The sequence below is a fragment of the Mercenaria mercenaria genome, chromosome 14 (genome assembly GCF_021730395.1).
Source record: "Mercenaria mercenaria strain notata chromosome 14, MADL_Memer_1, whole genome shotgun sequence".
Taxonomy (NCBI): Eukaryota; Metazoa; Mollusca; class Bivalvia; order Venerida; family Veneridae; genus Mercenaria; species Mercenaria mercenaria.
In genome coordinates this window covers 55,543,338-55,559,315 of record NC_069374.1, presented here as the reverse complement: position 1 = coordinate 55,559,315, position 15,978 = coordinate 55,543,338, and the positions used below count along the sequence as shown (strand labels likewise).

General features: G+C 35.8%; 1 protein-coding gene across 1 annotated transcript in view; it reads left to right on the top strand.

Moving 5' to 3' along the window:
• Positions 1–2,611: 2,611 nt before the first annotated feature.
• The window catches only part of LOC128548509 (ubiquitin carboxyl-terminal hydrolase 5-like), a 28,315-nt gene continuing 14,948 nt past the window's right edge, over positions 2,612–15,978 (top strand). Inside the window, exons 1-11 of the mRNA XM_053523559.1 lie at positions 2,612–3,132; positions 4,349–4,476; positions 4,916–5,041; positions 7,024–7,075; positions 9,474–9,592; positions 10,197–10,303; positions 11,015–11,250; positions 13,239–13,333; positions 13,939–14,132; positions 14,991–15,062; positions 15,534–15,606. Of these exons, the coding sequence (XP_053379534.1) occupies positions 4,381–4,476; positions 4,916–5,041; positions 7,024–7,075; positions 9,474–9,592; positions 10,197–10,303; positions 11,015–11,250; positions 13,239–13,333; positions 13,939–14,132; positions 14,991–15,062; positions 15,534–15,606 (1,170 nt within the window). The 5' untranslated portion in view covers positions 2,612–3,132; positions 4,349–4,380. The remainder of the gene's footprint in view (positions 3,133–4,348; positions 4,477–4,915; positions 5,042–7,023; positions 7,076–9,473; positions 9,593–10,196; positions 10,304–11,014; positions 11,251–13,238; positions 13,334–13,938; positions 14,133–14,990; positions 15,063–15,533; positions 15,607–15,978) is intronic.

The window sequence follows — 15,978 nt, the reverse complement described above, 5'->3', positions numbered from 1 at the left end:
GCCCTACAAGCCGTTTTTCGAAACACACGGGGATAGCTGGTTTAGTCATTTTCATAAAAATGCACTCCTACATAGCAGTTGCATTTTTTCTGTCAGAATGCGCCGTTGCACTTTTCACAAAAACTACGAAACTCAGGAGCCCAAGCTTTATAGCCGAGGGTGTAGTATTCTTATGAGCGGGCACTCGTCTTTATTTCGTTAAAATTGGTTAAGTATTAAGACAGTAATAATGAAAAATGTTACCTGAATCGAGAGATTCCGCCGCCATTTTGCACCCCTGCATACCCAGGGTATCGCCACCGTGCTAATGTCTTTATACATTTTCACTCTTAAATTCTGTTATTACTAAATAGATATAAAATTTTGTACATCATATATCATCTTCCTCATTGCAGAGTCATTAAACATTCCACAAATAGCTCCAGCTTCCTTATTCCCTATTTCCCTATCCAGCATTGAAATAGTTGAATGCTCTGTCTCCTGTGATAGCTGTTAATAAGTTGTGCTCCAGACACGAAATATGGTAGACAAATTGGACTTTTGAGATTAGTTCATGGCCTTTACATTTGACTTACCAACTCCGTTCATTTGCTCTTCTATTTCCCATTAATGACCTTGACCTTTGACCTACTGGTCTGTTTCTTATGCTTACCGCATGCAATCCAAACTTTCCCCTACCAGTGGAGCACCTTAGGGGACTATAGGAATGCTCTCCAGCCATTTGTATGGCCATCTGTTCATCTATCTGTCTATCTGCAAATCTGGTTCATGTGATAACTCAAAAAGTATTCAAGCTAAGGTTCTTTAAACTTGGTATATGCAAATAGAGTGCAGTATGTTGATTATGCATATGTTTGACTTACACCTTTGGGTCAAAGGTCAAGGTCGCTATTAAAGGTTAAGTAAAAATTGTTTTTACTCCGTAACTTTTATATGTGTCAATGCTTGATCTACGCTTGTTGGTTAAAGGTCATTGTTCAAGGTCAAGTAAAAATTTGTTTTTACTCCTGGTCCATTACTTTTGATTGCATTGAAGGATTTTTTAATACTATACAGAAATATTTCCCATAATTAGACTATGTGTAGCCCACATGACCCCTGGATGTCAGTCAAAGGTCAAGATCACTACAGAAGGTCAAGTAAAATTGTTTGTTCATTGGTAGGAGACTTCTGTATTGCTACTGCAATACTAGGTAACTTGTTAAAGTTTACTTTTCACACAAAATATGATGGACAGCTCATGTCTATCCCAGCCTTGAATGGTTATTAAGTTATGCTCTGAATATGGAATATGCTACACAGAGCTGACATCTGAAGTCAGTTTGTAATCTTGACCTTCAACCTGCAGACTCATTTTATGCATTCTGCATATCATCTCAAAGCCACCTGCCAAGTTTTAAAGTCATGATCAATACACTAGCTGACTCAGAAAGAGCGGCAACTTTGACCATATAGCATATAAATATTTATATACATTAATATACATTTATAAAATGAAAATGTATTTCTGTCATAATTACAATACATCTCTTAAAATTTGTGACCAGGTATTTAGAGTGTCGTTAGGAAAAGGTCTCCATAAGCTTAGTCCTATTCAAACAGTCTGGTGTATTCAGCTTGCAATTGAAAGTATACACATATAGAGGTACCTCAGGAAGAGTGTTATATTTATGTTAATGGCTTTAACTATAGATTGCTAAAAGTAAAAAGGTAATATGCTAGGTCCCAGTAATGGCTGCTTAATTAAGCTTCAATTTTATTAGGAATAAAATATATTAAAGCAAAGAACTAAAAATACACAGAATAGCAACTGGGGATAATACCTTGTCATCTCGTGTTACGAGCGTTATCTTATTTCAAAGCGTTTGCCGACTTGATCAACCGTGATCAATTCAACAGACGCTTACTGAAGTATAGAATTGGCGGTATCGTCCAGCGCGTAATAAACCGAAAAGAGTCCTTTTTTCAAACGAAAACTGTTGATTTCTTTGACTTCCAATCATAAATTCATTCCTTCCCCGTGTAGAAAATACTAATAACATTAAAAAAGCACCATTATCATTATAAACAATCGATCCAAAAGTAACCTTATTTAAAAGCGTTTGCCGACTTGATCAATCGTGATCAATAGACGTTTACAACGAGATCTCATTCATTTGTCACGGGATATCGGCGAGATTTGCTCTATATGCCTTTCCAGTTGCCGATCTATTTATTTTTATAGCTCTTTGATTAAAGTAACCACATAGAAGATTCCATCATAGCTATCTTAGTTAGTTTTGGTGATAAAATATGTTTGATATGCTGTATTATTATTATTATTATTATTATTTTTGTTACTAGTATCTGACAAAGCAGTTCCTTGCTGCAAACAGATCACAGAAAAATATTGATGACAGCGATTGCAAGTACGTATAGTAGCAATTACTTTAACTTTTGATATACCTCGAAGGGACACAACTCAGAAACCGGTGAGATTTGCGTCTTTTTCCTTGCATTGTTTTATTTGCAGTTAGACTCTAATCGGATGTTTTTATATCCCATTATCATAAGCAATAATATGTTTACAAAATTATCATGTTTTTGTAATTTTGTTACAGGTAGACAAAGCTGATGAGTCATGTAAATAATCAACCTGCATAAAAATCGGATAGTGATTATCTGGACAAATTATTTGTCCATTATATCACATGAGAAAAACCATGTACTTTGACTGTCATGTACCGTTTTGTAGAAAACATCTTATTTATTTTCCTTAATTAGTTTGTCATTATGTCTATAATAATTGACGTATATGCCTAACATATTTCTCCAGGTATGAGTATTGAAAATGTTGCAAAAGATATTTCAAAGATTGCTAAATGAAAGTGAATGTAGAGCTGTAATACAACGAAATACTTTTGTCTTCCTCAAAATATAAAAGTTAACCTTTTTCGTTACTGGGAGACTGAATGGGAGTACCAAGATAAAGATGTTACACACACCAAAACAAAGACAGGAGTGTCTAGCCCTTGAGTAACTGGATGCATGCCAGCTATCCTGCATTCTAATTTCAAGCCATCTGGTGGCAGGACGCCAAACCTGACCTTAAAGGGTTTTCTGGACGTCCAGTAGTCAGTTTGTTTATGAAAAGTACATATAATGAATTAATATAATTTATAATGTGTTGTTTGCGTAAATAGCAATATTTATAAGAATATTTATTTCGAGAGGATCTTGATTAAATCATTCAAACGACTGAATAATTCCTGCAGCAGATAACACCAGAGATATTTACTGGTACTTCTTATATTGTAAGGCCTTGCACTGCCGCCTAAAAATCTACTTGTTTATCCTGAATTAGAAATCAACAGTTTGTAAACATCTGGTAAGCTAAATGAAGTAATTTGCAACTATAATTATTAGGATATTGGACAATTCAAATAATTTTTTTATTGTATTACTGAAACAATGTACATTTGTATATTAAATTGAAGTGTTAATGGAATTGAATGGCAGTTTACTTTATACACAACTCGCCTACGAAAACTCAAAGGGATTTAACTTTGTTAACTTAATGTCTGGTCAGTCTTGATGCTAAGATTAAAAAAAAAAAATGACCTATTTCAGTCTTGCACTTGGTCCCCAAAACATCAGCACCATTAACACCTTGTCTGCAACTGTTTCCCCAGCATCTGGTAGCAGTAGTGCATCAGTTTCTGTTTCCTTCCCCTTTTTCTGTAGGGTTTAATTTTTAGATATCATATGATTAGCTTGGGAATCTGTTCTTTCTTTGAAAATAGCTAGTGTCTGCCAGAAAATCAAGTGATACCCCTAACAGTAAAAATGACCAACATAAATATTTCTGCAGGTGATGTCTTTGAAGTTGAGACAGAGACGTTTTTTTGCCATGCTAAAGACCTAAAGTTTATCGACTTGAAATTGAAATTTAGTTTTATCTCTATTAGAACAGACAAATAATCTTAAATAAAATAATTTAAAGGAAGATTTGTAGTGATGTGTTATAAATTAATGTTTAGCAGATTAATTTGTATGAATTTATTCATGGAATACAATAATAAGAAAATAAAGTCATAATTTGTGTATTAAAAGTCTTATAAATGAGGCTAAAAATGTCATTAGATTTGAAAAAAAATACATGCATTTTTCCATGGAGGAGGTTGTTTACACAAAAAAGTTCTACCCGTTCTCTGCTTATAATGGAATTATTATTAAATTGTTGAGTGACTGTTCTCACTATAGCCACTCTGCTCACTGTGCAAAAAAAATGTAGTTAGGTAGCAAGCTTTTTTGTGTTTCATCATATATTTTGTAATTCATTTTATTTTGTTATCATTCTTTTCTTCAGGTTTGACAAAGCTTGTGTGACCATTACATAAGATGTCTGTATTTAGTCAGTACTTCGGAAAAATCAGGGCTCCCCAGGGTGGAGAAAAAGTTTACAAGGATGAATGTGTTTTCTCATTTGACAATCCAGTAAGTAGGTATAAATTTGTGTTTGATGTTGATCATAGCTTTGGCACCGTTACACTACATTTATAAAATATAAGTTAAATCGTTTTGGTGAATTGTCAAAATTAAGTTAACAGAAAATGTTAACATCATAAATTTTGTATATAAATTGTATTATACCATGTATAACATTGGCGCAAAGTAAAATCCTCGCAACCTGGATTTTAATGTTTCTCAGGATAAAGGTTTTTCTGTCTTTGCCAAAACGTAGGAACTATAAAATGAAAGATAAACTAAAGTTAACATGGTGTATCGCGTGGATCAGTTTAAAAAGATAAAAGATCTTTGAATATTGCTTTTTCTTCAAATTTTGCTTATGTCCTCTTCTGATATAACCCTTACGGCATATATTGCCCCGCTTGGTGGAGCTCTTATATTTTTGTATGAACACTTTCATTTACAGGAGTCAGAGACTGGTTTATATGTTTGTATGAACACTTTCCTTGGTTTTGGCAAGAAACATGTGGAGAGACATTTCAAGAAAACTGGCAATGGTGTTTTTCTACACCTTAGAAGAACCAGAAGGGAGGTAAAATAGTTATAGAATTATTGTCATTGGTTAATTTACAGTGTACATTTAATGCAGTTAATTTGTTTAAAAAATTTTGCTGTTATTAGCTGATAACTAATGAGCAAAACTTAAGTTACAATGTGCTTACAGGTTGATGAAACAACTTTTTGTCTTTTTTTTGTGAGACTGTAATTAATTGCTTTTTAGCCCACCATCACCAGATGGTGGGCTATTCAAATCACTCTGCGTCCGTGGTCCGTCGTCCTTCCGTCCGTCCGTCCGTCAGTCCGTCCGTCCTTCCGTCCGTTAACAATTTCTCGTTATCCCATCTCCTCAGAAACTACCTGGGGGATTTTGACCAAACTTTGTCAGAATGATGTATTGGTACCCTAGTTGTGTCCCCCTGAAAATCAGACTGGTTCAACAATTTTTTAGTAAGTTATGGCCCTTTGTTTATTTCTATAATTTACATAGATTTATATAGGGAAAAACTTTGAAAATCTTCTTGTCCAAAACCACAGAGCCTAGGGCTTTGATATTTGGTATGAAGCATCATCTAGTGGTCCTCTACCAAGATTATTCAAAATATTTCCTTGGGGTCTAATATGGCCCCGCCCCGGGGGTCACATGGTTTATATAGACTTATATAGGGAAAAACTTTGAAAAACCTCTTGTTCAAAACCACAGGGCCTAGGGCTTTGATATTTTGTATATGACATCATCTAGTGGTCTTCTACTAAGATTGTTCAAATTATCCCCCTAGGGTCAAATATGGCTCCCGTGGGTCACATGGTTTACATAGACTTACATAGGGAAAAACGTTGAAAATTTTCTTGTCCAAACCACAAAGCCTAGGGCTTTGGCATTTGTAATGTAGCATCATCTAGTGGTTCTCTACCAAGTTTGTTCAAATTATCCCCCTAGAGTCAAATATGGCCCCGCCCTGGGGGGTCACATGGTTCATATAGACTTATATAGGAAAAAGATTTTAAAATTTTCTTGTCAATAACCTGCAACATTCAAATTTGGACCACATGTATGGTTTTGAGTGGCAAGATGAACCTTGACATGAGTTGACCTTGATTTTGACCTAGTGACCTACTTTCACATTTCTGTAGCTACAGCCTTCAAATTTGGACCACTTGCATAGTTTTGTGCACTGAAAAAACTTTGACCTTGACTTTGACCTAGTGACCTACTTTCACATTTTTGAAGGTACAGGCTTCAAATTTGGACCACATGCATAGTTTTGTGTTCCGAATTGGAATTTGACCTTGATTTTGACCTACTGACCTACTTTCACATTTCTCAAGCTACAGCCTTCAAATTTGGACCACATGCATAGTTTTGTGTACCGAAACAAACTTTGACCTTTACATTGACCTAGTGACCTACTTTCACATTTTTGAAGGTACAGGCTTCAAATTTGGAACGCATGCATAGTTCTGTGTTCCGAAATAAAATTTGACCTTGATTTTGACCTAGTGACCTACTTTCACATTTCTCGAGCTACAGCCTTCAAATTTGGACCACATGCATAGTTTTGTGTACCGAAATGAACTTTGACCTTAAGATTGACCTAGTGACCTACTTTCACATTTCTGTAGCTACAGGCTTCAAATTTAGACCACATGCATAGGATTGTGTACCGAAACAAACTTTGACCTTGACATTGACCTAGTGACCTACTTTCACATTTTTGAAGGTACAGGCTTTAAATTTGGACCACATGCATAAATTTGTGTTCTGAAGTGTAATTTGACCTTGATTTTGACCTAGTGACCTACTTTCACATTTCGTCCTTGAAATTGATCTAGTGACCTACTTTCACATTTCTCAAGCTACAGCTTTCGAATTTGGACCACATGCAGAGTGTTGTGTACGGAACTGAAATTTGACCTTGAGCTAGTCAGTAAGTCTTGAAATTTGGAACACTCAAAAATGGCACATTGGTGGGCGCCAAGATCACTCTGTGATCTCTTGTTGTTTATATTGTTTAGGTGGTAAGTGAAGAGCCCCCACCTGAGAAGAAACCTACAAAGATGGCAATAGGTGAGTCACGTAGTAAAAAAATAGATTTGAGCCACGCCATGAGAAAATCAACATACTGCATTTGCAACCAGCATGGATCCAGACCAGCCTGCGCATCCACGCAGTCTGGTCAGGACCCATGCTGTTCGCTTTCAAAGCCTATTGCAATTAGAGAAATTGTTAGCGAACAGCATGGATCCTGACCAGACTGCACGGATGCGCAGGCTAGTTTAAGGTATTGGACCCCTAATAGTAATGTTTAAAAAATAGCATTTGCTTGGTATATTCTTAAAGTTGACCATGTTTCGCACTGTGTTGCAAATTTTAAACAACTTTTACCATGCCGTTTTTTTGTAAATTTGGTATAATTTATGGTATTTCCCCAAGCTAAAGTAGAGACAAATTTCAATGTGATGGCCAATATCTAACACGTTTGCAGAGAATACATTACAGCATTAATTTTGATAAAAGAAACATCAAACTATTGTTAAACAACTATAAAACACAAAATAAAACTGTACATATCATTTTTTCTAGGGTGCCTCAAGTAAACAGATTTGATGCGACAGAATTCTAACTCCAACTTTAAAAGATTAAGGTCGAATCCTGTGGGTCTGTTTTGAATTTTGCTCACTTCATTCAAAAATGACCTTGGGGCAGAAGTAAAACCCACCTGCATTTTTTCCACAATATGTAATCTAAAGAGCGAAGGCAAAATAGAGAACTTTTACCACATGTCACTCAGTATTTTTGAAGATGTCTAACTCTGCCCCTCTTGATTCAGAGGTAAATTCACTTTGAACAGCAAGAAATCGCTTTTAAAATGAAAATTTTCCACTTTTGTACAATACTTACATAATAAATCTTGAAAGAAATAAAATCTTACTAGAAAAAAGGAAAATATGGAGAAAAAAAATTTTGGTCCCAGTGGCGTAGAGACCGTACCATAGCTCTTCGCATACTTTGATTTTTCAAACTAAAGTGATTATTACACGTGCACCGGTTACGATAAAGATGTAAACAACGGACTCTGTCTATGAAACTTTGAAATGAATGAATGACAGTCGATCTTAGACATAATACTGATTGACAGTGAATGCTAATGACTCCATGTGTTGCAGAAAGGTATTTAGTTTGTAACTGTAATTTCCCATCAATTGAAATCTCTCAAAACTGGTAAAATAATTACTTATATTTGGACAAAACTCACCGTCTTTGCCGTTCGACAGCTGCAAAAAGGGCAAATATAAAAGATTCAGTGTAAGTAATATTTCACTGGTACTACCAGTTAGTAAGTTCATACTCTGAACAACACGTCAGAGAAATTTGGGCAGATTTGACCGATTATAACTTAGGCAGCATTAGATTATATTTTTTCTTTACACAAAAATTGCCATTAGGTAACAAAGCGAATACGCCGATAATCCGGAGTTCACCGATTATTGTTCCAGTTCACGCAATGTAATCCAGCAATTAAACTGCATAGCTATTAGCTACTGCTGTTATAGGGAAGTGGTAGAGTGTCTGCCTTAGGTGTGAGAGGTCCTGGGTTCGAGTCCCAGTTAGAGCTTAACTATTTAGATTCTGCTAAAGCATAGTTTTGCTGTTAATAGACTGTTCCAGATGTTCTAAATTTTTAGCACACAGTATCATGGATCAGTATTTAACAATCCAGATCAAAGTTGAATGTTAAATCAAATGCACCCAATTAGAAAATATTGACTATATTATGTCCCTTTGATGTTTATGCTCTCCATGTTCAAGAAGAGTTACATTTCCTTGATCACAAAATTTTCGTTAACATGAATATATTAAATGCTCATAACTCCGCACTTCTGGTTAAAATATTGTCTATATTTCTGTTTTTGAGAAATATATGGACATTTGTCTTCATTTCAAAGCTTTTTAACTTCAAACCTATGGTTTGAAAAACTTAGGTACTATCTCTAAGTGGCGCTTGAACCTACACCCCCCTGAAAATTGCGGTCAAAGTAGGTTTATGGTAGGAATTGAATACTCTTCAAAAAGGAGGTACTCTATTGTGGGTCCAATACCTTAAAATACTGCATTTTGGGAATTGCAGAATTTTCCTAAAGTTGCTATGTTATATATTTTGTTTTGTTTGTGTCTAACATTCTGAATTTGTAATGTAAACCCAGAGTGAGATTATAGCATTAATAAACTGTTTATATGTCATCCATGAAAATGTGTTTTGTTTTGTAGAATGATCTTTTATAAGATCTAAGTTTTAGCATCTTTTCTTTACTTTGCGACCATTTTAATTTGTGCCTTAAGCATGCCAGTATTTTTGTATACAGTAGAGTTTATTTAGCTAAACTTGTGCCAGACAGAATGGTAGACACTAGTTAATAGTATGGAAAGTGAAAAGTAAAGATTTTGTTTGTTCCATTAAATGCAGGCTTAGAAGGCGGTTTCCAAACAGATGAAATGAAGTTTGTTTTTGAGGAAAATAATTCTGTTGTGGTGTTACCAGACTGGAAGGTATTCCCACTCCCAGACCCAGAACTGCCAGAAATTGTAAGTAGGATTTAATTATTCTGTAAATTATTCTATTATTAAGGAAATTAATGACACAAAAGATGAGTTGAGTAAAACTCAGAAACAGCCGATCAAATGCCATCCAAGCTCAGCTTTATGTATGTGTACCAAATTTACACAGTCTTGAGGTAGATATGTAATTGGGGAAACTTCACTACAGTGATTCAGAACTTCCAGCCTGACTCAATTCCACCTTTTTTTATGAACATTTCAGCGAAACCTATCTATAAAGAGCTTTCTTGGGGAATAGAAAAGTTCTTTTTTGGTAATAGGTAAGGGGGTTCATTAAAGAGTTTGGAGGGAATTTCCCCTTGCTAGAGTGGTGTAAGCCCTGGCTACTTTTCTTGTAGCAAGTAAATTTTTAAACTGGAGAAACCATACACCAACCTATGCTTTGAAACTTCCACCATCTACTTCAATAATCAATGAAACCCCTGTAGGTGTTCCATCATATAAGATAGTATTGTAGATAAACAAAGGGAAAATGGTGATCTTTCAAGGCAGGCTAAGTAGTTGTTGTCTATTCCTTTTAGATGTTTATTAGTATGGGATTGACTGTAAATTGTTTATTTATATTTTACAGGTACAAATGTCAGTTAATGGAATCCTGAAAGCAGAAGATGCATGGAAACTGGAGGAAGCTGCAGCAATGGCTGGAACATGGGATGGTGAAAAGAGGATCATTTCAAAGTATGTTAAATACATAGAGAATAGAAAATGTATATTTCTTTGAAGGGTCGGTAGATTTTCATGTCATTCTAGGTTAAAAATAAGTGGTTGACAAAACAAATCAGTTATAGAGTTTGTTAGTGACCTTTCACGGAAATATGTGTGTTCAGTAAGATAAATATGGGGACTTAGCTATATATATGAGCCACGCCGTGAGGAAATCAACATAGTGGGTTTACGACCAGCATGGATCAAGACCAGCCTGCACATCCGCGCAGTCTGGTCAGGATCCATGCTTTTCGCTTTCAAAGCTTATTGTAATTAGAGAAACCATTAGCGAACAGCATGGATTCTGACCAGACTGTGCAGATGCGCAGGCTGGTCTGGATCCATGCTGGTCGCAAACCCACTATATTGGTTTTCTCATGGCACGGCTCATATATATAATATATATGTGATGAAATAATGTACTAGTGTGTTACAATATCCTCTGTGTAAAGTCAATATCCTCTGTGTAAAGTGAATGACTAAAGTTTTATTATCTCCATATTACTCTTTCTTTGCTATTTTAGGGGGTTTATCTCAATATAATTCCAAGTTATTTCCCTTTTGTTTTGAAACGACCCCTCTAACAAGGGGACAGTTATTTAATTTATAATCTTTTCCTTAACAGTAAAGCTCAACTTGATGAAAGTTGGCAACTACAAATTTTTCTGAAATTATTACATTTAGACATGCGGAAAACTTGCTACAGCTGGACAATGGGAAAAAGATTCCACCTTCAGGATGGAAGTGTGAGAAATGTGACCTTACAAACAACCTCTGGCTTAATCTTACTGATGGTTCAATCATGTGTGGCCGTAAATTCTTTGATGGCAGCGGAGGGAACAATCATGGCGTTGAACAATATCAGGTTACTAAATACCCTCTGGCAGTGAAGCTAGGAACCATCACTCCAGATGGTGCAGGTCAGTACCGGTATATATGAATATGAAGGGAATACTGTGGATTTAGTTATCACTGCATCGTTTTTATTTTCTGATTTGGTAGACAAAAGATATATTCGTGTTGTAAAGATTTACCAGATCAAAGACTGTTGGAGATAATACTCTTTGATACTTATGAAGGTTTTGATTGATGTTTCTTTCAAATATTAGCAAAAGTAAAACCATTAAAAATATTAGCTATTCTACAGTAGCTAAGAAATTGAGATGGCATGGACCTTAGTGAATGATGCCAGTACACACAGTACTGGTTTTGTTAGAGTTTAAGATTGAAAATTTGAGATTTGATTAAAAACTACAGAATGCTATGGTTTACTGTCATTAGACTGAATTGAATAATTGGCTGTTGTTATTAATGACACATTTTAAAGGCACTTTCAGATGATAAACACAGACTGAATTGTAATTTTCCTCAAAAATCAGCTTTTTTAAAATAAATTTTAAGTGATTTGGCAGGCTGTCACATATAATTCTTGTAGCAAAATTAGCTTTAGGACTCCATATATTTTTAGCTCACCTGTCACATAGTGACAAGGTGAGCTTTTGTGATCACCCTTCGTCCGTCGTCCGTCGTGTGTCCGTGAGTCCGTGCGTGCGTCCGTCAACAATTTCTTGTCTGCACGATAGTGGTTTCATTTATGATTTTATTTTAACCAAACTTTCACACAACTTGTATCACCATAAGATCTCGGTTCCTTTCTTGAACTGGCCAGATCCCATTATGGGTTCCAGAGTTATGGCCCCTGAAAGGGCCAAAATCAGCTATTTTGACCTTGTCTGCACAATAACAGCTTTATTTATGATTTGATTTTTACCAAACTGGCAAACAACTTGTATCACCATAAGATCTTGGTTCCTTTCTTGAACTGGCCAGATTCCATTATGGGTTCCAGAGTTATGGCCCCTGAAAGGACCAGAATTGGCTATTTTGCCCTTGTCTGCACAATAGCAGCTTCATTTATGATTTGAATTTAATCAAACTTGCACAAAACTTGTGTTGCCATAAGATCTCAGTTCCTTTGTTGAACCGGCCAGATCCCCTAATGGGTTCCAGAGTTATGGCCCCTGAAAGGGCCAAAATTAGCTATTTTGACCTTGTCTGCACAATAGCAACTTCATTTATGATTTGATTTTAACCAAACTTGCACACAACTTGTATCACCACAAGATCTTGGTTCCTTTCTTAATCTGGCCAGATTCCATCATGGGTTCCAGAGTTATGGCCCCTTAAAGGTCCAAAATTGGCTATTTTGGCTTTTGCAGCCATATAGAGACTTCATTTATGGTTTTATTTGATACAAACTTCCAAAATATCTTCAACAACAATAAATCTTGGATTCCATGACAAATCAGATCCAATCGTAGTTTCCAGAGTTATTTTATATCTGATTACCTCCCCTGATTGTAGTCAAAATGGATTTATATCAGTAAGTACTTACAGGACTTATTTGAAATTTCATTATTGTCATTAGTTGGACCGAGCCAATCAGGGTAGATAACTATGGACTGATTTTATGTAAAATTACCTCCCTTTATTTCAAATTAAAATGGGTATATCTCCGTAACTAATGAAGATACTGATCTGAAATTTCATTTATGTCAACAGATTTATTTGGCAGATCCTTCTTTTGTTAACTTACAATAATTTTCTTTTGAATTACTTCCCTTTTACGTTACCATAAATGGCCTATTTTTAGTAACTTTTTTATTATTGGCCGTAGGGAAAAACCGAGACCACTATCTGTGGTACAACATGGATGATACCTCCAATTTTTAGGTGTATTTTGACATATCTGTACCTTGTAAGAATTTTGTTTTTCTTTTTGGTTAAATTTCTTTCCTTTGTTGTTCCTGTCCTTTGGACTTAAGATATTTTTCTGAGGACCTTCTTGTCCTCAAGTGCAATGATAACAGGTGAGCAATATAGGGCCATCATGGCCCTCTTGTTTCAGATGTGTTTTCCTATGACGAGGATGATATGGTTGAAGATCCTTACCTTGCCAAACATCTCGCTCACTTTGGTATCAACATTACAGCCATGCAAAAGGTAGATTAACTTATATATTTGGTCCTTCCTGTTCAAGCAGTTAACATTTTTGATCACTAGCCCCTCATGGCTGTGAGTTGGAAACCATGCTTAAGGTGTTGAATTCTTTCATGTAAATGATATTTATGTTGGTACTGTAAAGTCAAGATACTATTGTGATGCTAAAAGTTTGCTATTCAAGTTAAATTACGTGATAGAGTATTCAGGATATATGAGCTGCGCCATGAGAAAACCAACATAGTGGGTTTGCGACCAGCATGGATCCAGACCAGCCTGCGCATCTGCGCTGTCTGGTCAGGATCCATGCTGTTCACTAACGTTTTCTCTAATTACAATACACTTTGAAAGCGAACAGCATGGATCCTGACCAGACTGCGCGGATGCGCAGGCTGGTCTGGATCCATGCTGGTGGCAAACACACTATGTTGGTTTTCCCATGGCACAGTTCGTATGTTGTAGTACATATAGAGCTATACATAACAATAATATCATCTTTGTGAGTATCGCCTTTCGCAAATAGGGAAAGTTAGTTAATATAGTGAAAAGAATTCCCTTGCAAAAAAATTGATGATACAGTAATTATGAATGGTAGTGTTCTATTACAGACAGAGAAGACAATGATAGAGTTAGAGATAGATCTGAACCAGAAAGTAGGAGAGTGGGACGTCATACAGGAAGCTGGTAGTAAACTGACACCCATGTATGGTCCAGGATACACAGGCATGCGTAACCTTGGCAACAGTTGCTATATGAACTCTGTGATGCAAGTTGTGTTCACTCTACCCGACTTCCAGCAAAGGTAAATTTAAATACTGCAGAATCATTTACATTTGTGCTCAACCGATTTTCCCGGATTTTGTGGATGAGTCAGCCCATGAAATTAAATCTCATCAAACAAATGAAATTCCTATTTATTTTATTTTAAAAAATTGAAAGCCATAAATTAATATAATTGTAGCCTAAATCATGAAATTTCATGCCTAAGAAACTGATATGGTTTTAGAGTATTGATTTGATATATATTCTTTGAGAGAAGAAAGAAAGTTATTTTAAATGTTTATAGCCACTGTCATTAGCAGTACATTGTCACACCTGACAACTTCAAAGAGTAAACAACTGTGTACAAAAGAGGATATTTTCTTTTTCACAGGATGAAATAATTTGTAAATTAACATTTCCAGAGGAAAAATGTCTGTACAAAGATAATGTACTGGTCTCTTCAGCACTGTTGGCTTGCAGGGTATACCCAGGTTGTCAGTATGTTGCAAAGGAGGACATAGTATTTATGTCAGCTTTATTTGTGAAACATTAAGGCAGGTGTGTAGTTGCTGAATGCTGTTGCAGTGTCAGGGTTGGTGAACCATGATTAATTACTTGGTCTTATAAAATTAGTTACCTGTGGGGAAGTTGTCAGTTACCTGTACTGACAAAGGGGTGGACGGATGGCTCAGTGGTTTGCACACTGGCCTTCCAATCCTGAGGTCAGGGGTTTGATCCCCGGCAGCTACTCGGGAATTTTCAGAAACGCTTTTAAGTGTTTCCCACCCAACTAGAGGTGTACAAACACTGTGTTATAGGCCTTTAATTTGGTAATCTGTTTGAAAAAAGTCAATGTATGTATGTAAAACATACTAAGTTGACATTGTGTATATTGTAGATACTATAATGCAGCTGATGAAATATTTGCAAGTGCACCAACAGATTCAACATCAGACTTCACAGTTCAGATGTAAGTTGTTAAAGCCATTTATAGTATAAGTTAAACTGTAAGTGCTAGTACATGTATGTAGATTTTAATATGAATAAAAGTCACGTAAATTTACCTTCTCAAGTTTTTCACGAGAGCTTGATTTGGTTGTAACATGGAAATGACTAACTTATCAATAATCAAATGAGCCGTGCCATGAGAAAACCAACATAGTGGCTTTGCGACCAGCATGGATCCAGACCAGCCTGCGCATCCGCGCAGTCTGATCAGGATCCATGCTGTTTGCTTTCAGAGTCTATAGCAATTAGAGAAACTGTTAGCGAACAGCATGGATCCTGACCAGATGCGCAGGCTGGTCTGGATCCATGCTGGTCGCATAGCCACTATGTTGGTTTTCCCATGGCGTGGCTCAAATAGTCTTCTCAGTGTTAATTTGACAAGGCATTTGTCATAATTCAAGTTGTTACATTAATTATTTATACATTATTTCAGGGCAAAGCTAGGACATGGGCTGCTGTCAGGGGAGTATTCAAAGTCAAAAGACGGAGGAGATGAAAATGTTACTGTAATATTATCTAGACCTAAGATAATTTCTATACCTTGAAACTTTCTACAAATTTATAATTCTTTGTTTGCTCTACTTTTGAATTCCATTTTTGGTTCAGTGGCTTACGATTTACAGTTGTTATTTGATTTAAAGCCATTTGACAGTGCCAGTTAATATGGTCCGAGGATGGTTTGAGCCTACAACTGTTACAGTGAATTGCAAAAAATCTTAAGTACTCAGTCACCCAGAGGCCTTAATCAATATCTGACAATGAATACTAGTATTTGGCTTGACATAAAGCCTAAAATTTAACTTTTAGAATTTCATAACTGTGTTTTGCCATGTATTTATGATACAGCCATTTTTTTTTCATTTTCATTTATCATATTT